At 42.4% G+C, this 22,575-nt stretch overlaps 1 protein-coding gene and 1 long non-coding RNA gene across 3 annotated transcripts in view; one reads left to right on the top strand and one right to left on the bottom strand.

Annotated features, from left to right (window-relative positions):
* Window positions 1-14,118, top strand: part of STAC (SH3 and cysteine rich domain) — a 73,590-nt gene extending 59,472 nt beyond the window's left edge. Inside the window, exons 9-11 of the mRNA XM_042889134.1 lie at window positions 2,705-2,756; window positions 2,887-3,024; window positions 11,062-14,118. Coding sequence (XP_042745068.1) covers window positions 2,705-2,756; window positions 2,887-3,024; window positions 11,062-11,160 — 289 coding nt within the window. The 3' untranslated portion in view covers window positions 11,161-14,118. The remainder of the gene's footprint in view (window positions 1-2,704; window positions 2,757-2,886; window positions 3,025-11,061) is intronic.
* Window positions 14,119-15,118: 1,000 nt separating this feature from the next.
* LOC122189577 lies at window positions 15,119-20,251 on the bottom strand. Of its 2 annotated transcripts, none has more exons than XR_006181873.1 (4): window positions 20,022-20,251; window positions 18,225-18,371; window positions 17,326-17,419; window positions 15,119-16,627 (listed from the first exon to the last, which is right to left on the bottom strand). It is a non-coding gene; the product is annotated as an uncharacterized LOC122189577 (long non-coding RNA). The 2 variants fall into 2 exon arrangements; XR_006181872.1 differs by lacking the exon at window positions 20,022-20,251 and adding an exon at window positions 19,039-19,097.
* Window positions 20,252-22,575: the final 2,324 nt, after the last annotated feature.

The following is a 22,575-nucleotide window of genomic DNA, read 5'->3' as shown; positions in this document are numbered from 1 at the left end:
CCTTTAGTGCAACTTGCCAGCCACTCTGGTTGAGGGATCCCGCTTTGCATCCTAGTCCTTAATAGGTGTATTTCAGTTTGAGCAATTTTCCCTTGGAGAGGAAGTCCATTCAGACACATATCCTCTGGCATCCTCAGCCAGACACAGAAAACCAGAAAATGCATCATTCTCCAAAATTCCCCTGTCCCTCCTATGGAAGGCCCATACAACCTATGGCCTACAACCTGAATGGTCATTAGTGACAGGCTCTTTCCATGGAGACAAGAGTCAGGCTTTGGAATATCGTCACTAGGCTACAGCAAAGTTATCTGTCCCGTGACCAGAAATTCAGTAATACATGGATTAACACTATTTCATAAGTGATGCTAAATAGCTAGTAATGCAGTTTGCTATCTGCAGGGCAGGATTCAGGTCATTTGGATGAATTTTTATTCAACAAAGTTGAGTTTCTGGAGATGGATTCAGCACAGCAGTATTGTGAAGATTTGATATGTACTGTCCTGGCAGCCCAAGTCAGGGATCGACTGGACACTGATCATCTTAATAGAAGGAAGAGAACTAGTAGAGGAAGGAGGTGAGATGGAAGGAAATGTTAAGGGAGATTTGTGGAGATCTGAGCACTCATATGAGGGCATGCAATGGGCAGGAGACGGCTGCAGCTGAGAGGTGACAGTCCTGATTTCAGCAGCGATTCGTATTTGACATAACCTTGATTTCTTCCTTCCTCAGCAGCAGAAGCAATCAGTCTTGCTTTCCAGAGCTCTGGCTTCAGTAAAAAGGGATAGTCCAGTAACAAGTTTATTCTAAGAGATAGCCGTATTTTACAGTGCCTAAAGTAAGTTCTGGAGTAAGGCACACAGGGTTTCAGATACTGCATTATAAGCGCCTATCTTGGCACCTACTGACGTCTAGAACACTGAGGTAGAGCAGAGTACTTGTCCAGGGCTGTGATGCAGAGTTAAAAAAATAGGGAAAGTCCACAGGACCATTTCAATAAGCAGTAAACACCAAGCAGATTGCCCCCTATTAGGGATTTTGAAGCCTAAATCTATGCAGGAAAAATAATATAGGTTCACCTGGAACTTCTATTTATGAATCCTTTCAGATTACAGAAATCAATGTTAGTCCTGTACTAAAAAGTATCAGCTAAATTTGCAGGTCTTGTATGTAAAATCTCAGTGCTCAGACCACTGATGTGGAAGACTTCAGGTTCAGTTGCCCTCTTCCTCTGACAACTTGAAATTTTTCTTCTTCAAAGTTTTTTTCTGCTCAACAGGATGGAAGGTATTTAAAAGGTGGAATTCTCTAAATCTTTCTTGTTGAAGATGTTCCTCCTTGCAGTGTCAGGGTGCCAGTAACATTACAGCCTGTTCACTTTGGAGTGACACGTTAGGCTCCTTCAAAACCCAAGTATCTTATATTAAATATTAACTGGACTTGGATGTCCTTTCCTTTGGACAGAATTCTTCCTTTGGAAGAATTTTTTTACCACAAGAGTACCAAGTCATCTCTTTTCTCTAGCTTCCTTTCTCACAGCAAGAACATTTAATTATTCCAAGCACAATGGAACAGCTTCCCAAAGAGGGAAAAGCCTACTCTACTGCCTTATTGATAGCACCTTTGAAACCTAAAAATTCAGGTTCAAACCCCGCCGTGTTAGAGGAAAGACTAAATTCTTGTAACTCCATTTGTTAGCAGCAGTGATAACTGTTGGGCAGATAGACCAAAGAGGCTCTCCAGCTGGACAAGTGCATGTCTTCTATGTGTGTTCTGCAAGAGCCCATTAAATTCTCTGTTTATCACATGTCCTCAGTGTGTTGTCAGACTCTTGTGCTGATACCTCACTGATACAAAGAGACTAACATGATATGCAAGGAAAGCTAAATAATTAAGGGTCAACCGTTAATTTTGTTAAGATCAAAGAGATGCCTCTTATCAAGCAGACAGATTTCTGAGGTTAATCCATTTGCAAATGGGCTGCCACTTACATTCTGCAACACAGTGCGATTATAATTACACAATAACGTTAATGAAGTGCCACCAATGGGGAAAGGAAGTCAAATAACTGTTCAACTACCTGTACAAAATCAGCGCGGCATGTTTCACTATTAGCATTTCCAGCCAAATTATTCTCTTAGCTCTGCTTTGGAACTAGTCAGCTGGATGCTGATACTTAGCAATTACAACCCTGCATTGAGGTATATAGAGGTAAATATGTCCCATTCAAAAAAAAAAAAAAAAAAAAAGATTCCTGGGCAAAATTATATCCCTGCTGACTAATTGCCTTTGTCAGTTAAATAGAACCATTTTCCTGCTGCCTTCCTTCTGCAATCACAGCTTGAAAACACAGATGATAAAGTAGTGTGTCCCAACAATGCAAAATGTCTTGAAGTAACAAGATAATGCCTGTAACAAATAGGGGCTGCATTTTAAACAGTTTCTTATTAAACAGGAAGCAGAAATTCCTGTTCACAGAAGGTGTTGTCTCACGATAAAGATCTAGCCCCAACATACAGCAATTCTCTTCCTACTTTCCTTAGTATGATTTAAGAAAACTTTTCTGCCCCACTGAGTCTACCTGCAATAAATGCTCAGATAAAATGACCAAGGAAGGACCGCCTTCCTATTAGAAGGTAACTGTGGGAGCCGATGCAGCATAGCTGTTAAGAGTCATCCTAATCCACTCTTCCTCTTCTAATTACAGGCCAGGGGATATGATCACTCTTCTGGAAGACTCCAATGAAGACTGGTGGAAGGTATGTTCTAATTACTGTGCATCTATCTCTCTCATTTCCAAAGGGAAAAAATACATTATTTTCAATACTGAGCTTGCATTAAAGCTACTGCTGTTAACAGCTTTCTTCTGTCAATACATTTTCTCCACAGGGAAAAATTGATGACAGAACTGGATTTTTTCCTGCTAACTTCGTTCAAAGAGTGCAACATGATGAGAAGATTTACAGATGTATCAGGACATTCATTGGCTGCAAGGAGCAGGGGCAGATAACTCTGAAAGAGAACCAGGTAAATGCAAGGAGACCCACTGGGCTGAATTCCCAGCAGACTTGAGCATCCTACAGTCAAATTGATGTGACCAGAGGGAAGGTGCAAAATGGACACAGACAGATGCTGTTCACTGCAGTTCAGCTGTTTTCAAGATTTACCATTAACATGGTAATGAGGTACTAACCAGCTAACACATTCTTCCTATTTATTGTGGCCTAAGTTTACAGGCTTACAAGTGTTCATAAAGATATTTATATGTCACCTCAGAGGGACAGCTTGGAAAACAGAGTTGTAGGGGTAGGCCTGAGTGCCTAACACATGGTCTGCTCTCCTCCACGCTATTAAGCTAATCTAATAAAACAGAGTAGCTCCCTTCCCAGACCTTACCTTTCCTAAACATAAACACAGCACATTGTTTCAGCTTCAGCAGGAGCAGAGTTAAGACATCACAGAGAAAACTGTAAATCTTAAATTTATCCCTTATTCACTGGTTGTAAAATATCTTTAGTCATTAATAGCTTGTGATGCTACTTGCATATTCTCTCTACAAGTCATAATGTAAGCAGCAAGTGGGAGTTATAGTACATCACATACAGTGAAGATTCACAAAGTCCATTCACCTGGCATATTTTCAGCAGTTCCTTCTGGCTTGGGTTATTCGGGTGGGTTCACAAGGTGGAAACCACAGCCACTGTTATGCCTTTGATCTGATTTTAAGTGCACTTATAAACAGAATTTTTGCCAGTCTTTCCGTATATCTGATAATACTGCTATAAATGTTTGCTGCAGTAAAAGGAGAGAAGAATTTGGCTCAAAAGTTGCATTAACAGTAAGGTTTGTGGCATAGGGTCATGTAGATAGAAGGATGGCTGGCTGACAGCCACCCACAGGCTAAATTCTCCAAACCCTGCACAAAACAGGAAGCTGGCTTTCTATCACTGTATTTTGTGAAGCCCAGTTTTGTTCCACCTTCCTTTCCTTTGGCAGTTTATATAACATCACCAGGAGGTGTTTGCCTTTCAGTGCCTGGAAAGCCATTGATTTTAGCAAAGTGGAGCAGAAATCAGCATTAGAGTGAACTCCAGGATTACACATTTTCCACTCAGAACTTTTGTAATACATCACTCCAGCAGTGGGTAGGGTTAACTCGTGCCTTTGCTGCTGCCTTGTGGCACATCATAATGTACTAATGCTAACAGTCCTTGAGTATACACAGCTTTTTAAGGAAGGAAGGCGTAGTATACAGTAACAGGAATGTATTTCAGCTGCCCTGTGCACTTACTACATTTGGCAACCTTCAAGTTACTGGAAAGAGATAATGTGCCTTTTCTTTTTTTTTCACCTTGCTCTTCTTTTTATTATTTATATTTGTGCACACAGGGAAGAAGTCATTACCAAAGCCAGGCTGGAGGTTTGGCACCTTTTGTGCTCTAGGATTAACAATGCAGAAGCTTGAGGAAATGGGAGTGTGGAGATTTGCTTGCCAGCACAAAGGAAGGGCTGCAGTCTGAGTCCTTTCTTGTCAGCAGGCACACCATGTCCTCTCTGTCAGTGTGGCTGCTCCTGCAGGCAGTGAGGGTGCAGTTTCTTGCCTCATTTCTCACAAGACCACAGTTGTTAAGTGGGCAGGTCTGGCAGCAGCATCTGAGCACAATGGCTTCTTATTGTTTCCTAGTTCCTAATAGGCTCACAAGGGAGCTTGCAGTGAAGAGCGAGGCATTGTCTGTGGTAGGGGTAAAAATGGGATTATGAATCCATCCTATTTGTCTATCCCTTCCCTTCTTATTTATCCCTATCTATCTTAAACAAATGCTGAGTGTTAATGTGAAATGAAAATCTGTTTAAAGCAGGGGGGCAGAGACAAGGTTGAAGCAGCAGGTGAGCTCAGGGTGGTAAGAGCCTGTTCCATCCTCGCACAGATTATCTTACAAAGGGGATGCTCAAAGAACTTCAAGGCCATTTTGAGAAAGTTTGAGATGGAATGAGTTCCAAAAACTCATCTGCTTGCTCCTGTAGTCCCATACAGGGACTGAGCCCCATATGACAGTTCAGTCATGCCTAGTGAGAGCTGGCAACCTGCATAGGGCCAACATGTGGTAGCAGCGTAGGGCCATGGGCCAGACCAGACTACAGGATGTGTGCCTGCCTCAGAGATCACTTCCTCAAGGGTACCATTTATTTTTTTCTTCTTTTCAGCAGAACAGTCCTTCCTTTCCTGAGGAACAACAATGCGTGCTGTGAAAGAAAATGTATTTGTTACCAGGAATTTTTTACTTCAAACATTTATTTTATATTTCCAGGCTTGATTTTCCTCCCTTCCTTCTTTCTTCAGCTGTTTCTCTTATTTTCCATCCTTTATTTCCCCAGTGTTTATTTCTCCCATTGAGAGAGTTAAAGAAAAGGGAGGGCACAGAAAGAAAAGGAAAATAATCTGAATAGGACTTCTGGAAAAAGTTTTGCAGAATTCTTTCTTTTTTGCATTCTGCTTGGGGATTTCTGTGGGTCTAAGCAGCCATTTTAGCTGTCTCACAGCATTCACAGTCCTGGGAGCACAATATTTGTAGTACATGCAAAGCACTGACTTGTTTTAGATTAGCAAGGAGGAGAAATTATTCATTGCTACCAATTCCTGTCAAGTCTCACTTTAGCTAGAAAAACTCATTAACTGGTCTCATAAATTTGTGTAACTATAGTATGGCAGATTGTCTTCATTTTATTGTGTTAATTCACTGGGGTAAATTCTGCAGTGTTTTTACAGGAGTTCAGAGCCATTCTTACAATGAAGGTGAACAGGAAAACTTATCCTGTTCCTTTAATATGAATTTTCAGTATAATGCTTGATAACATCCATGGTTTATACTGCAGGTTGCCATCTCTTTTGTACCTTACATGAATGTTCTCAGGTTGGTAGTCTGTATTTGTAAGGAAAGAGGCAAAAAGAAAGATGGGTATTTTTTTACACAAAGGAATCTGTGGCTCCATTTCAGGCGAATAGAGACATTTTCAAAGTTTGAAGCACAGTAGGTGGGGCTTTCTCTGGAATCATTTGTTGTTTTCATGTCCTATGAATAGTGTGTTGGGTTTTCAGCTTCATGCAGACCTTTCTGGCAAGGCCAATACTCAGGGAGAAAACGGAGGGTAAAACAAAGCAGCACATTTGCACGTCTTATGCAAGATGCACGGGTTTATCTTCACCAAGGTTTCCTTGAAAAATTCAGTATGAAATAGGAAATTCAGCGTGGGAATAAGCAGTACTGCTTCAGAAACAGCAACATCTTGGAGTTCAGGGTGTGCTGTGCCTGAAACCAGTGTAGAAGTGGCTGGGCTCTTTGCAACAGCTCTGTGGCTGGGCTCAATCAGGTAAGTGCAGGAGAAAGGCAGACTTAGCCTTGTTTTTAAAGAAGAAATAACATTCTATTGTTTGTATGTCTGTTGCTCCTCCTTTTCTAGCACCCTAATTAAAGGAAATGCCCTCTTTAAGAAAATCCTCCCCACACTCTTTACTGGCACCTTCTCTGACAAGCATACAAATATAAACCACATTAGGACCAAGCTCTTTGTGATTAAATGACACTATTGATTTTGAATTGCACAAGTGATCTTGTGAAACAGAAACAACCCCAAACCACGACATCTGTAATGAGGTTAGCAATCAGAAACTCTCTGCCTCATCCAAATGTGGGCTGTGAGTTTACATAAAGGTCAGTGCAACAGATCCATTTTGCAATGGATGTGTTCTATAAATGTCACTGATGTAAAGTAGCCCTGTTGCAGGAAGCATCTCCCATCTGGGTTCCACGGTGACTGCAAAAAAGGCCATAGCTGTGATGGCTGCAGCTTCCGAACCAGAGCTGTCAGCCTTGCTGTCCCCACGGCATCCATATCCCTTTTGTTGCTCCCATTCAGCAGGAGTGACTTTTAGGTATGTGTATATCAGCAGCTACATTCAGGTCTGATCCAGCCATCTGACAAGAGCCCAGAAATGGACTTTGATCCAGGCTCTCATCCTGGAGAGTGGATTCAACAGGGCAGGACTGCGACCCAGGTTTCCGGTCCCAGGGGATTCACCTGCCTCAAGTCTTCTCATTAATTCATATGTTTTGTTGGTGTCTGGCTTTTCACCTTGCTGCCTGGGAATCACATTAGGTCCCCACATCTTTCATTCTGTGGTACTCCAGAAGTATCTGAACTTCTTAAAGAATGACTTGGCTGTACTGCTGAAACAAATCCAGATTGGAAAGTGATGCTAAAGTTTTACTCCCCTGCAATAGATGCTACTTTTCACAGCTAGGCTTGAGGGAAAAAGGGTCTTTCTCTCCAGCTATTTCACATTTGCACCGATGCTTGTCTTGTTTAACTGGGACATTTATTCAGAGACTCAGAATGGCACACAAGTTGTGGAAGAGTCTAGAACCTGAGCACAGCACATTTTGTATCCAGGTCATCTTTAAAATCCTGAACAAATGTCATATGAAAAACAAGCTGTTGTTCTTGGTCCAAAAGCTAGTGAAGCAGCTGATATAAAACCTATCATCAGACTTTGCACTGTAGCCAAATCAGTATGAAAACTGAGTTATCTACCATTTCTATCCACAGAGCTTACTTTTAGGCAAAAATTTCAGTGCGTAGACACAAGCAGATGTGGAAACTCACCATGTCCCTGTGCTGTCACTGCCAGAGACAAACAGAAGGCATGAGCTTTCAGACCTCTTGACCTGGCACTGTCTCCAGGCTCCAGAACAGCTCTTGAAGCTGTGCTGACCTCATAAGCAAATTCCTGTCTCATCACAACTAGCCTGTTACTGACAGGTTAAATATGTGAAAGGGAGAAGATAAGCAGAAGACAGCTACAGAAAACTAGAGCAAGTTCAAAGTTACTCTGGGACAAAGAGAATTTGCCACAGGACTTAGACGCACTGGAGAGTTCTGAGAGCAGCTTGAAGGATCATTTCCTGATTGCTTCTATCTCCCCTGCTGAGGGATAAAGAAATCCCGAGGGCAGATGTTGACAAGTTCAGACATCAATCAGGATCTGAGCAGTAGTTTGCTTTATTTTTGTCATGTGTTTGTTTTGTTTGTTTTCTTTTTTTTAGAAAAATGAGATGAAAGAATGAGAAAGTGACTTTATAATACTAGATCCCACTTTCAGTTATTTCTGTAGATCCCTTGATAACTGAGAAATAGCCTGAGATGTGATTGCTTATCCCATGACTTACTCCATTCATAATCTCTTGAGCCAGGGCACTTTCTATTTTCTTTCTAAAAAACAAAACCCACACTGTTTGTCTCCATTTGTGTTACTGCTGAATTCACAGAGGAATTGAGCCACCTTGCCCCCAGAACACACCAGCCTGAGCAGCTGTCATTTCAAGCATTTTCCAGTTGGATGCAGTGAACTGTGGGTGTCTGATGGCAGTTAGGCATGCTATGCCTTCACAACCACCACACTTGCTGTCACCAGGACTAGTCCTCAGCGACAGCTGATTCATCAGGTGGAGCCCAAAACTCTGTACACCACCACGTACTCCTCCTGATTCACACCCACCTAAGAAACCCAGATCCCAAGGCTTGTGGATGAAACCCTTGGCAATACTCACAAAAGGCAATGAGGACAAACGTGCCCAAAGATGGAGTTGCATTCCCCCTTTTCTGAAAGTGCAGAATCTGGAGAATCTCCAGAGCTGTGCAAAGTTCCAGCAGCTGCTACAGCCTTGGGGACCTCCTGACTTGTACCGTATTAGTAAAGGGTGTTAGACTGCAGCTGGGCTCAACCTGCCCTTCACTCAACCCCTTCCTTGGGAAAGAGTGGGAAAAGCCTCTGCCATTCAGGGGCTGGCACAGGCAGGGCTTAGAGTATTAGTGTGAGAGAACTTCAGCTGGAGTTTGTGAGAGTGCAGATTGATTAATGTATTAATGTATTAGTATGAGGAGAGAGAGAAAATCTTGCAGAAAGACCTTGTCTTCCATATACCCAGTGAAGATCTAAAGTTCTTGCTATAGCAAAGCATTCCCGCTGATATCAGGGAGAGCTTGAATAACAGCAGCAGAATGAAAAAAATTTCTGAAGTTCAAATCTGCTGTCCTTTTTCCACTCCAAAGATAAAGAAAACCTCTGTTCAGAAAGTTCTGTACTTTCCTTTTGCCCACAAATCATTCTGCTGACAGTGCAAGACATCAGGGAAGAGGTCTGTCAGAGTTTTTTAGTCAGGAGGTAACATAGTGATGGAGTCAGGCATTCCTTTTAACAAGCCAGGCCCATTACAGAGAGCCTGCAAAAGTTTATTTTCCCATGCAGGGATCAACTGAGAATGGGCATCTTTCAAACAAGGTGCTCTTCCCTACTTTTGAACACTCTGCTGTGCTCGTTTATCCTTAATCTGGTGCTTCTTTGTAGGCTTTTTCTCTAGTTGTTGAGGTTTTCATAGTCTTCCTCAAAGACAGAGCAACATCTCATAATACTCAGAAGAACCTTCCTGTATAGCTCTGCTTCACGCACTTCGGTTCAAATGATGATGTGACTGCCTAGGGAGCTGCTACTGTGCTAGAGATCCATCACACAAAATTAGCTTGGCTCTTTTGCAACAGCACCTGAACAAAACCAGCATCAATTGCATACTTCTCTCTCTCTCCTTCTGTGTGATTTAGCCCAAACAACAATATATTATTTTGTTTTAATTGGATGTCAACTCTATTGGTGTGCTCAGTCATTCTGACCCTGGAATGCAGTTCAGATAGAATTAAGTAGGTAGCCTAAGAATATTAATGAGCATGTATGTTTTTCAAACCCTTGTTTTCAGCTACAGAGATACATCTGACCATTTCCAAATACTGGAGGTGGCAAACATGAAACATCTTCACTTCCTTCATATAGCCTTCCATTTCCAACTAGCAGCATCAGTACTGCAAGCAAATTTTAGGCATGTAGCAATAAGAGGACAATATGACCCACAGTTGAGATATGTTATTTAGGTGTCACCGTACGATTTGTAAGAGTCATGCTGAAATGCATTTAGTCAGGAACATTTTTAGCCATTTGGGGTCATTTCATACTCTCTGAATTTTTGTAACTAAACACTGTAAAAACCCATCAGATAAAGCCTTTGTGAGTATTAATCCAGATACAAAGCTTAAAAGAGCTGGCACTTTCATCATGAGAAATCAGTGAGATGATCTCAATAGCACCATTAGCTTTCTGCCTATTTTTTAACTGTAATTGAATTGTAGTAGGAAATGTATCTTTCTTTAGCACAGATGTTTGAAAAAAAAAAATCTTAATTTTTATGCCTCTGTGCTCAAGTGCCCAGTCAAAGTACTAGTGCTTTCAAATGGCTCATCCATTGCCAAAGTAGCCTCAGATGGGCCTTAAAATGGAAGGAAATACCTGACTTCACAAAGGTCTTCAGGAAATGCAGATCCTTAACATGATATATTGCACTATTGTGAAGACCATACCGTTTCCATCACGCTTACCTCTGTTAGGCACAGGAGTTGTGCACACACACTCGCTGAGCTGTATTCAGGTCACATACTTTGGTATCCAAAACAGACACAGGCACCTGTAGGTGAGAGAGCTGAGTGAATAACATGACCCATTGCCCATCTGAGAAGCACTTTGGCAAATATGCCAAAGAGAATATGCCTGCATTCAGATCAGCTGCTACGAGTGACCCACCTTGGCATTGTGATTATTTTTCATCAACTGCTGAGGGAGCCTGGTAGCTCGTGATCTGAATTACCCACATCTCTCATACACAGACAACTAAATCACGATAGTTACACTAGGTTGAAGTCGTAATTCAAGCTTCAAAATATTTGATCCTGCAGGAGGGTGTTAATGATTTTAACATTTCTCATTCATATGTGGCACTTCAGAGAGTCAGGGGGAATGGTAATGCTCTGAGCATATGACTTTGAATTTCTTGTCAAAGCAGTGATTCTAAACTACCTGTAGAAGCAACCAGCACAGCGTCCAGCCTACCAGACAAATAGATTTCAATAATTTATCTCTTCATCATAGCAAAGAGATTTTTATTTTTATACCTTCTTTGCATCCAGATTTGCGTGACTTCAGAAAAGGAACACGATGGCTTCATCAAAGTATACAGTGGGAAGAAGAAAGGCTTTGTCCCCATAGACGTCTTAGAAAACATCTGATTGCAACAGCCCGCTTGCTGCAGTAGGAGCCCTTTGTTGGCAATGCCTGTCTGCCTCATCTCACACTGTGTCAATCCAGATGGGCTGTCTTGCAGATGTTCAGGGAAACAGTGGGAAAACTGCAACTACAAGAAGAAAAAGACATTTAGACTGCCGCAGCAACACTAAGAAATAAGAAAAGTGGAATGATTGAAAGAAAATATAGTCAGAAACCTCTAGGGAAATGAGAGGCCCTTGGAAACTAATAGGAATAAGGTAAGAAAAAGAAGTCTGGGGTGATTTCTGGTGCAAGATGGCTATTGCAACCCTGATGGAAATGGACAGCTGTTCTAAAGGACTAAACTCAAGTCTCATGTCTTAGAAAACTATTGGACTACTTTCTTGTTGGAGATGTGTGTTTGGGAGGGAGGGAAGAATACCAGTCAAACTGTCCTCATACTACAGCCCAATGCTTGTAGTAAAGTGTGGCTGTGGTTCTACAGCTCTGTCCCCTGTATCAACTGATCAGTTTAAGCGTTTATTCCTGATGTTAGTCTCATATCAAAGCAGTTTGGAGTCACCATGTGGACGTCAGTTCAAAAAAGTGCACTGTGCCCTGGAGGTCAGCAGCTTTCTCTTTCTGTGCAATCTTACCTTATGAAAGAGTAGCGACCTTGTATGTCCTTTGTTTTCTCTGTATACAAACAAAAGCTCTCAGTGTGTGCCAGGTGTGATGGCTGCTCTCATAGCTCCCAGAAATGGCCTGCCCTGCGATTCAAGAGCCTTCTTGGAAGTGTCCCTCTGTGTTTCCTGCATTCTTATCTGGTGAGGGAGAAAATGGGAAGAATGCTGAGAGAGAGCCACAGGCTTGAAATGTTTTGTATTTTTCTGTGTTTATTGCACTTATAAGATTTTATATATTAATCCTATTTATATATACATAAAAAAAAAAGACAGTTAACTAACCCCCTGGAAGACTGAAAACACTAGGAAAAGGACAGACTGCGCACAGAAGTGAAGACTGTACCTAAACTCAGAACTTGTGACAGTAAGGCACTGAGTGTCTTAGCATTGTGGTCACCCACCAAAGTTGTCGTCTTCATCTGCATAGTTCTGCAGATTCATCGGTAAATGCACTCACATGAGTACCTCCTTGGCATTAACAACTGTGAGCCTCCCATAAGCCTTCTCAGTCCCAGTGCAACTGCACAGACGTGTCTGGTTTGTCCATGTAAGCCTCCATCTTCAAATATGTTTAGGGTATAAGATCTGGAGAGCAGTCTGTGGGACTTGTGGATTTTGACCAACTTATACAAAGTCAGCTGGTGCCAATCGTGTTGCTGAGCAGGGGCCTTATGATGTTCCAAAACAGTGAACCTAATTTCCAAGCATTTAATTGGATGTAATTGCACCAAATACACTTAAACAGCTTAGTATATATGATGACATAGAGATTAAGTCCTGTCCCAAAGCTCCCTGGTGAATTCACGCCTTATTTGACCAGCCTGAGATTGAGTGCCAGTCTTTAATACTACTGCAATTAGCCACAAATGGATGTCCTATATGCCAACGCTGCAAGAAGAAATCCAGATGCCGCCAGGTTAATACACGCCTTTGCAAAGTTGACACTGTTTCTAAAAAGATGCTGTCCAGTCTGCTTCCTTATATTGAGGCAGTTTGAATCTGTGTTGCACAGCCCAGGTCTCATAGTTGGGATGCCCAACAGCTGACCTTATGCAAAGCCTTATGAAATCCAGCGCTGTGCTACACATGACCAGAAGCTCACAGAGCAGGTCAGGCTGCAGCCTCTTCAGATGCATTTTGCAGCTCTTATCACTTAATTGCTGAGGAGGAAGTTACAGGGGTGTCAACTGTTGAAACATCGTCCTTCGTAATACAAACGGTCTACACCAATAATTCACATCCTTCTGGCTGATCAAAAGTATCTGATTTCATATCTCCCTCTATGGGAATATCAGCAATTCATAAATGGCTTTTCTACAGAGCAAACAATGAACGTTTGCTCAGCTCATTCTCCTAAGTAACCAGTGAACTTAGTGGGAAGAGGGAGGATTCTGACAAGCCTTAAAGATCAAGACAAAAAGTAAAGTCATGATAATCCACTCTGCTTTATATGATTTTTATATATATATTCACTAGTTCAAAGAAAAAACTCAAATGTTTGTTAGAATTGAAATATTTGCTATTTTTGATCAGACCTGTCAAGTGGGCAAAGGAATATTAATTAATATTAATCTATACATATGTGCTATTGTTTACATGATTGCATCATACTGTGATTCCCTATTTGAGTCTTCTATGATTTTAATTTATCCCTACAATGTGCATCAAGAAAGAAAGAATTCAAAGATATGAATATTACCTACAACTCACAATGGCCTTTAATCAATGTCAGTTTGATTCCTTTTGATACTGAGCAATAAATAATAAAGTGATTGAGTAAAACAAAACAAACCTTATGTTGGCTGCATTACGTCCGAGCAAGCATTGCTTCTGAACCAAAGCTTTCATGGTTATCTTTTCTTTGTGTATTTTGTTTTGTCTTTTTACTGGGTTTTTGCTGCTGTTTGATATGGAGATGTAATTTATACCTAATTTAGCAAGAAGCACATACATGAGTCTTACTTTAAGCATGTGATTCATTAGCTATTTGCACGCTTAAAGCTGAAGCACTTTGCTGAATCGAGGACATTTTCCTCAAATTAATTTTGGATGCCTTACTCTGAATCCAGATGAGTATCCCATTTTTTTTTTCCTACCATATGCAGTTTGCAATAGATACTGAATTAGCAAGCAGTTAAAAGAAGCTGGAGTGGAATTTATCTGACGTTTCCTCCGAAAATTTGAACTTTAGGAGATGAATGCTGTTCACACTTAATATTCTGCTTAATAAAGAATGTGCAATGGTTGGAAGGAGAATAGAAGTGTATGTTTCTTGGCTTCAGCCGCTATCATTTTCAGTCAGCCACTTCTGAGAGCATTTACTACAGTCATCAGCAACAGACATCACTGAGTACTGCCATTTCAAATCTAGAGCACTCACATTTGCCATATTTAGCAAACCATTTCTAAAGTGGTTCTTCTGTAATGTATGTAGCATGCATAGACTCAGAGTGAAGTTTTGCAGTGCAGCTATCCCAATCATTTGTTTCTGGCAGATCAGATTATATTTTAAGCCATTCAGCATCTCGTCACAGCATAAAATTGGCTGCAGAATATTTTCATAAGCGCTAGGGAGGTTGACCAACGTGAGCTGAGGGTGAACTGCCCGAGTCATGATTTATTCCCATCCACAAACAGCATGGTATCTATCTCAGCATATCATCATCCTGCTCTAACAACTGGCCACTTTGTCTTGGTCATTTGCTTCAGTCACAGATGCTGCAGTGCATGGTCAGATGCAGGCTCGTTGCACCAGGGGGACTAGGACACTTACTCCAACAAACAGTATGTGTCTTTAGCACCAGCCTTTTCTTTGTAATTACCGGTTGAGATTCAGTTGACCATATATTGCACCAAGTACCACTATAGACTGAGGAGGCTGCAAGAGTGGTGGACAGTGACACTGGAGACTTGGAAGAACGATGCCTTATAAAGAAACCTTTGGGGACCATGTATGTTGTCTAAAATGGCATTAAGCAGAAATATTTGGAAAATGAATCCTACTCGTTTTTCCTAAATGTATGCAGACAAGTCTGATTTACTGAGCACTCAAATTACATTTCTTCCCCTGAAGGATACTGAATAAATGCAGCTCAGCTTATCTATCTTCTCTCATTTAAGTTCACCATAAAAAAAAAAATCTCTGAATGCCACAGGGAGTGAAGCTCATCTATTACACTGGCAAAGGCTGGTCACTGTTATCATTCTTCCAAAACTCTATGATGTAATTTATCTCATCTAACTGAAAATGTCTACAACTAAGCTAGTAAATCAGTTGGCTTTCCTCCTTCCCCAGAAAAGAGAGTTATGGGCACTTCAGTATTATGGCCCATGTGACCTACTGAAGCCTTCTGCTTTTGCTTGAGTTTTATTGTGCCTCTCAAGTGCCCGTTTCTACCCATCAACAATCATGAGAGCCTTAGCCAGTGGGATGCAGACCTCTGCAGAGCAAAGTTCTGTATCAGGACAGAGGAATTCCTAGCCCTCATTTCTGGACATGTAGGTATAATACATATATGTGAGTATTGTGTGCTTGTTTGATGCTTTTTATAACACTTCAGAAGTTACTAGTCATTACTATTAGGAATGAAAAAAGAGCTGCATTTTTGTCCCTGCTTTGTCTTTATAGAATTTAGTAGCTGGTGGGCAAGAGTGGCCTTCTCAACAGGACATGTTGCATTTAATGCAATATTGAACTGATCCTAACAACATCTTAATTTAAAACACAGAACACAGGAAATATTAGCCTGGCTCTAAGTCTGCCTCCAAGTATAGTGCCTGCCCACAAGTCCTGAAAGCAAAAGTAACACACATTGATTGTAGTCCCAGGAAGGTTGGTTCAAGTTTTCATTTCTTATTTCAGACATTTCAGAAGAATGTAATCCCAAATTATTATCCAGACTGTGCGCACTGAAGTTGTAAAGCAGGGTGAATACTCTTTCCCCCGTGGGATTACATGTCATCACAATGCTGAGTTTTCCATAGCAGGAAAAAATAAAAAATAAAATAAAAAAATCTGAACGTAAGGGGTATATAAGTTATTTTTAAAACTGTTCTTTATATAGAAAATTGCCATGTGCCTGGGGAATGAGTGCTTGGCAGGCTCACCACAAAGAGGCCCAGAAAATCTATATCAGGGCTGCGTCAGGTTCTGATGTATGTCCTTTTCTTGAGTAGCTCTAGTAAAATTAACATCACTCATTCTATCAAATAAGATGACATTCATTTGGTATTTCATATATATGTACAAACAGACACTACATAAACACAAGGCTAGGCTGATAAGCATCTCTCTCTCCATATGTTCATTACATTCACTAATAGTACTTAGTATTGTGAAGCTGAAGGCAACAGGACATTCCCTTAAAAATCTATCACAACTGATTTTTTTCCTTATCTTAATATTCTCAGCACCAGGTTAGGATGGTTGTCAGCTCCCAACAGGTACTGAGACAGAGAGCTGTGCAGGCAGAGAAGTGTAGCCCTGTCAAGCATTAGCTGTGTTAGACAAAGCATATAGCATAAAAACTCAGAGTTATCAGCAAGTGAACTGCAAATGTGCAATGCACTGAGGGCAGTCAAGACACTTGCTGCTCCAAACTGTGTGCGATCTATCCAGCAAAGGTAGGGCTGCATGCTGCATACAAATGGGCAGCCTGGAAAAGGTGTCAGAACAAGATGTAAATCACACTTCTTTGACCCAGGTGCCTCCAAATAATGAGGTATGGAAAATAAAGGATAACTTCTCCTTGAAGACTTGAAAGAGAGGAAGCCAGGAGGAAGAGACAGGGCGCATTCCCAGAGGCTTCAAATTAACAAAACACAACAACAAAAAAGAAGCAGTCAGTCAGTTACTCTATGAAGAGAGATCATATATTACCTTCATTAGAATAAAGAAAATCATCATCTGAGTAATTACTATGCTACCAGTGGCTTTCCAGCTGGTAGGGTCAGAGGTTGACTATATGAAACTGCAAGACTGTGGGAGTTATTTCAGCTTTGCATCACAAACAGGGAAAAACCAAGATGCAGCTGAGTGTGAAAACTGACTTAAAGGACACAGCCCAATAGCAGCACTGAAGCAATCCCTTCAACGTGCCCTGGGTTCCTGCGGCCCTGTCCTGGGTGGGGGTCTGGGGAGGATGGCAGCAACCCCAGCCTCACGCCCTGGCCCCAGCCCCTCCCAGCCTGCCCAACCCTAGCTGGCAGAGCCTCTGTCCACCACTTTCCTTTCAGGGAATGGTCGTGGTGTTGGCCAGCCACTGCATGCCCTTGTGTAGGGCAGAAGAAGAATGCCAAGATTACCCCTAGCAAGCAGAAGACAGACAGAGTAGATAGAGTGGCTCTGCTCCCCAAAGCTGAGTCTTTCCTGTATGTGTTGCAAAGTGACCACCCCCCTGGTACCTCCCTGCAGCACCTCTGTCACCAGCACTCTGGGTATCTCATGCTCTGTCCCACTGAGAAAAGCCTTTCAGAGCCATCTACCCAGTGTTTAACACTCACTCTCTCTCCAAATTCAAGCAGCCTTCCCACAGAAGCACCCTCTGCAGACGGGTTAGGAGCTCTCACTGAAGGCGGGGATGGCGAGGGACCATGCCTGTATGATCAAGAATGGAAGGGGAAAACCAGATGCTACTTATTTTACCCTCTGAGAGAAGTCTGATTCCCTAAGGCCCAAGTGTTACATGGGGTCATACTAAATATGGGAAACAAAATAAACTTCTGTGACCACTTGTTCATGTTGTTTATTACTGTCAACATATTTCACTCCAAAAATGCAACATGAATGCAAATTGCCCTTGCTCTCTCTTGCACTCACTCCACATCCTCATCAGCCACATCCCTGTGTCTTGCAAAGGTCTCTCCTCCCAAGACTTTCTCCTTTGACCAAAGGCAATACTTCTTCCAGAGACAATTCAAGCTGCAATGGGACATTCCTCTCTGCAAGATGTTGGGTTTGGCTTATCTACATTCAGAGTGCTCAGCAGAAGTTTCCCTGCAACACAGTTCTCGCTATGTGTCTATCAGTGTCCAAGCAGAAGGATGGGAGAGAGGAGCACTGACCTTCACTAGTGCTTTTGTTGTCTGGAATACTGGAGTGTAAAGAGCCTGACCTCCAGCTGAGCAGAGCCTGGCCCCACTGACATACCTGTAAACAGTCAGGTCTGAAAATGGCCAGCATAGCAATTCTTTGCAATTCATTCCTACTGTGTGGGATCCTTCCTGAACTGTAGGGTTATGCTGGGTATTTTCCTTTCCCTTTCCCCTCTCCTTTCTCTTTCATTTTCCTAAACCATAAACCTCAATACACACCTCAATCAGAAGTCACTAGACCTCAAATGGGAAGGAAAATTATTTAACTGGTGGGGCTGAGTGTAATCACACACAGTGGATTTGCTTACCACTTCTCCATGCTTGCATCCAGGCCTGAAGTACGTTGTCCTACATGAGCAGGTAGACAGGACACTAAGCTGGCAGCATCAGAAGTATATCTCGCTGAAGCAAGAAGAAGCAAGCCCAGGCTGCTATGGTCCAAGGAGAAGGTTACCCTATAAAAATAACACCATGGCTTCAGCTTCATCCTTAACCATGAATAAGGAACTTCATCCAGTAGTAATGGAGCTATCAGGGATTTAATACTGTGGTGAGACAACCTTGAAAAGCAGACTGGAGCACATACATCAGTATTTACCTAGTTTGCAGCATTTTACTGCATTATTCTACATTTAAGTAGCCCAATTCAAAATTATTCCCTGGCTCCTAGCCATCATCTTACACAGCAGCTCCTGAACTGCTGTAGATTGACTTCCTCTGGAGATGTGTATGGTCCTGTGACCTCTAGAGGCCACTGTCATAGGGACCATTAGCACAAATGACAGGCAAACCTGCTTCTCTCACATCCTGAAAAAAAAACTCCCAGGAAAGGATAAGCAGTTTAATTCCCATACTATGAAGTAAATGACATTTTCCACCGCCTTTCTTAGAAGAGCCAAAGGTCTCACATTCCCAAAACAGAAGAGAGATTTCTTCATGAAGACTACCAAAACCATTTCTGCGTTCCTTTTTTTTCCCAGGTCACAGTGCTCTAGGTTCGCTTCTCCAAAATCCCAGGAGCCTTTATTTTGGTTTGCATGACACTGGTAAAGATTGCAAAAATATAATTTGCCTGTTTGTAATATCCCTTCCCTCCTTAAAACAAACAAACAAAAAAACCACATTAACTCAGAATAGCACAGCTGCTGATGGTGATTGGATGCAGGAGCAGACAGGTGGTCCTTCTCTGACAGCGCTGTGCTCACTCCTAGTCTTTTGTTACACAAAAGTTGCTAACTGAGAAGGAAAGTCCACAATATCTTGAAGCTCCAGTGTCCCAATTAATCCCCCTCATAGATTTAGCATGCTTGTCACATTTAACCACAGCAATTAATGAAACAATCTCCAGTAGGCCAGAGGCAGAGCAGCATCCTGCCTGCATTGCAGCCTCTGCAACAAGCTCCTCTGCCTGTCAGGTCCAGACAGGGATGGCAATCTTTGCTTTAACTCCCACAGAGTGATTCTCTGTGCCATTAAGCCAGCTTTCCATGATCCGAACTCCTTTTAAACAACACCACCATGGTTCTGGCCTCAGTCCAGCCAGGACAGATCTGGGAGAAAGAGGGAGCAGCACCTCCTGTGCTCTTGTAGCCTTTTATGCTCTCCATGGAAGGCGAAGGCTCAGTGCCTGCTTAGCAGAACCCCAAAAACACAAACTAGATAAGTGCCTCCCCCACTGTCTTGGGAGCAAGGGCTGTCAGTGCTAATGAGGCTCAGAGCAGGTGATGCAATTATCATCTGAGAACATGAGTAGGATGAGACAGATGTTGCTTTCAGGGTTCACTGCTTTATTAGAGACACCTGCTAGCCGTTTTGCATGATACCCCCCCTAGCCACACCAGACACAGCTTGTCATAAAATGAGCTGGTACAGCTCAAACCAAAACCCTCTAGGCAATATCAAAGCCATCCTTAAGGCTGCCCTTACACTGTGGGAGTCCCAGCAGGAGTTGAAAATGAGATCATAAATCATTTTTAAATAAAATTGATATGCCACTTTTGCTTCATGAGACTCTGCCTCTAAGCTTATACTTCATCACAAGCCCCTTATTTCCAAACCAGAGTCCTCTTCTCCCCAGCCATGTGGCTTTGCAGCAACCCCAGTACCTTCTCAGTCCATTTCCAGCTCCTCTGGACGCAATGCTGGATCTCACACCTTTTGCATTGCTGGGACTGCATGAAATCCCAAGTCAGGACATGGGAACAGCCTCTGTCAGCGCTGGTAAACACTTCAGGCAGAAACTCACGTTTGCATGAAGCTGCAGAGGAACAATGACTCCATGCTGATCTGCACACTAGGGATGTGCTGGCTACCTTCAGGCTTGAGGCTGCTGTAAAAAGCGAGTCCCAGCTGATATTTGCCTGATTGGATACAAGAACTGCAGTCAGAATGATACAGGGAGACCAGGAGTGCAGAAAAACAGCACCTGTGTGAAATCACAGCCAGGCACCTGTTGTAAAACCTTACCTGACAAATCATCAACAAGTCTGGGGACCTGACTTTGGACTATGGAGGATGAAGGGAACCAGGTAGACTGTGTGGAGCAAGTTCAAGTGCAACACCATAATAACAACTGGACTTTATTTGTGCTTGGATCCACCTTTGTTCACACAACCGGGAGCTGAGAACAAATGAGCAGTCTGGATAAAAATCCATTAAAGTGATTTATGGCTGCAAAGCACTTTGAGAATCTTGTACCCAAGGTAGTGCTGGAGTCCAAAGCATGATCTCAACACAGATGTCTGGCAGCAGCAAGAAGCACTTTGTAGATCACCACAGACCAAAATTACTTTAGTTTCAGGGTCATAGACACAGGCATAAAATCACACCTGTGAGATGCATTGTTCCTGCTCTTGGGCTGGGTTGGGGGAGCAGCTAAGATCTTCCTCAAAGGAGGCAAAACAAGCTCACAGTATCAACACACACGAAATCTCTTTTTACCACCAGCTCAACTTGGCAAGAGAGAATGACTCTTCTTATCAGTTGTGTTCATTCATTTAAATATTCCTTGGTTAATTAACACTGAGCACCAGCAGAGTCGGTGTTCCCCGAAGAGTGAAACATTTATTACCCTTCTTGCCTCCCTTCCTGAAAGACTGAGATGAAAGGAAGGTTAGGAGGAGTCTTTTCTGGGTTGTCTTCTTTCTCTTTTGTCTTTCACATTGGTTCCAGGAATGGAAAGTCATTAATCACCTATTGAGACAGCAGATAAGCGTTGCCTTGGGGTTAGCACGGATTGGAAAAGATCATTTAAGCATGGCAATTAATTGAAATGAGTAAGATGAGGAGAGACTCTTTATGCAGAACTAAGTAGCAGGTGATAGGTAGCAGATTTGGATTGATATTAAGAAAAATTGAGTGAGGAATCCTGGCTGACCAGAAATAAAAGTAAAAACTGAGTTATGAAAAGAAAAAAAAACAACAATACAGAAATGGAGAAAAATGCTCAAGGTGATAATGCCCAGTTTATTTGTAGCTTTAAATTATTCAAATGGAAACCTCTGGCCCCATCTCTCCTCCTAACCGTGTTAGCCATGTCGGCACTGCGCAGACAAAGCAGTATCAGCTGAATGTCAACCACTTTGAGGCTCCAGAAGAAGGATGCTTCAGACAATAATTGCATTATACATCTCTGTGACAAAGTTTTCTGTCTCTGCTAGACTCTGGAGTCAGTGCAGATATATGCCCTGGACTGCTGCAGCTGCAGGGTTGCGTGAGCTCTCATTGTGTGTTTGCTGGTTATGTGCATCCTGTCTCCCTACCACACAGCAAGGTTATGCCTGTATGTTTCTGCTTACCTCTTTTGATGTGAAAATCCACTGTTTGCATAAACAAATGTGTTTTCAATCCGTTTTTTGATCTCTCAGGGTTGCCATCCTTTTGATGATGTGTGCTTGCGTTAAAGGCGTACTGTGTATGACAGAGAGCGTCAGAGACTCCACTGCTTGAGCACTATGCTTCTTTAGCAAGCTGCTGCTCACATGCAATCCACCCTGGCCTCCTGGCACTCACTATCCCCTCCACCACATTCCTCACACACCCATGTGTGAATGAAATCCCAGGAAGTTCCTGCTTCCACGCTGTTCTCTCAGGTCAGGATGCACTCATTGCTGATGTACAGAGGCAGGCAGTGCCACCAGAACACCGTCAAGTTCTGATGCGTTGCTGAAGGAGCTTTCCCCACAAGTTGGGGAAATGACCTGTTTTGAAGAGCTGACACAGAGCAATAATATGATCAGTACAACTAGGGTAGAGCATAGGTGTTCTGTGGTGAAAAGCCTGAATTCATTGGAGTCTCCGGGAGGTATGATTTGTCCAACACGTAAGTCTTTCAGTTTCCATGTGGGTTACTTCTACTTCTTTGCTAAGCTTGCGATATCTGCCCAAGAGACAGTTTCCCCATGGCACATTCAGAGCTGAAGTTTCATTAAGGTAAACAAAATCTCACAGCAAACGTTTCAGTGTTTACATGTTGCAGTCTCTGTAGGAGAGATGGCATTAGGAGAACTCTACCTTGTTCAGCAGCAATAGCAACAAGTGCTGCTTCTTAAATACCCAGACCTCATAGCAATGCAGCAGGGCTGCAGCGTGTCAGGCTCTGTTGGCAGGGTCTGCCAAGCTTCACAATGGAGCCCGTTTGGATTTCTGGCTGAGGTCCAC

Source organism: Lagopus leucura, unplaced genomic scaffold (genome assembly GCF_019238085.1).
Source record: "Lagopus leucura isolate 7727_CA_CO unplaced genomic scaffold, USGS_WTPT01 Super-Scaffold_100157, whole genome shotgun sequence".
Lineage (NCBI taxonomy): Eukaryota > Metazoa > Chordata > Aves > Galliformes > Phasianidae > Lagopus > Lagopus leucura.
The sequence above is the reverse complement of the archived record's forward strand: the minus strand, read 5'-3'. Positions and strand labels throughout refer to the sequence as shown.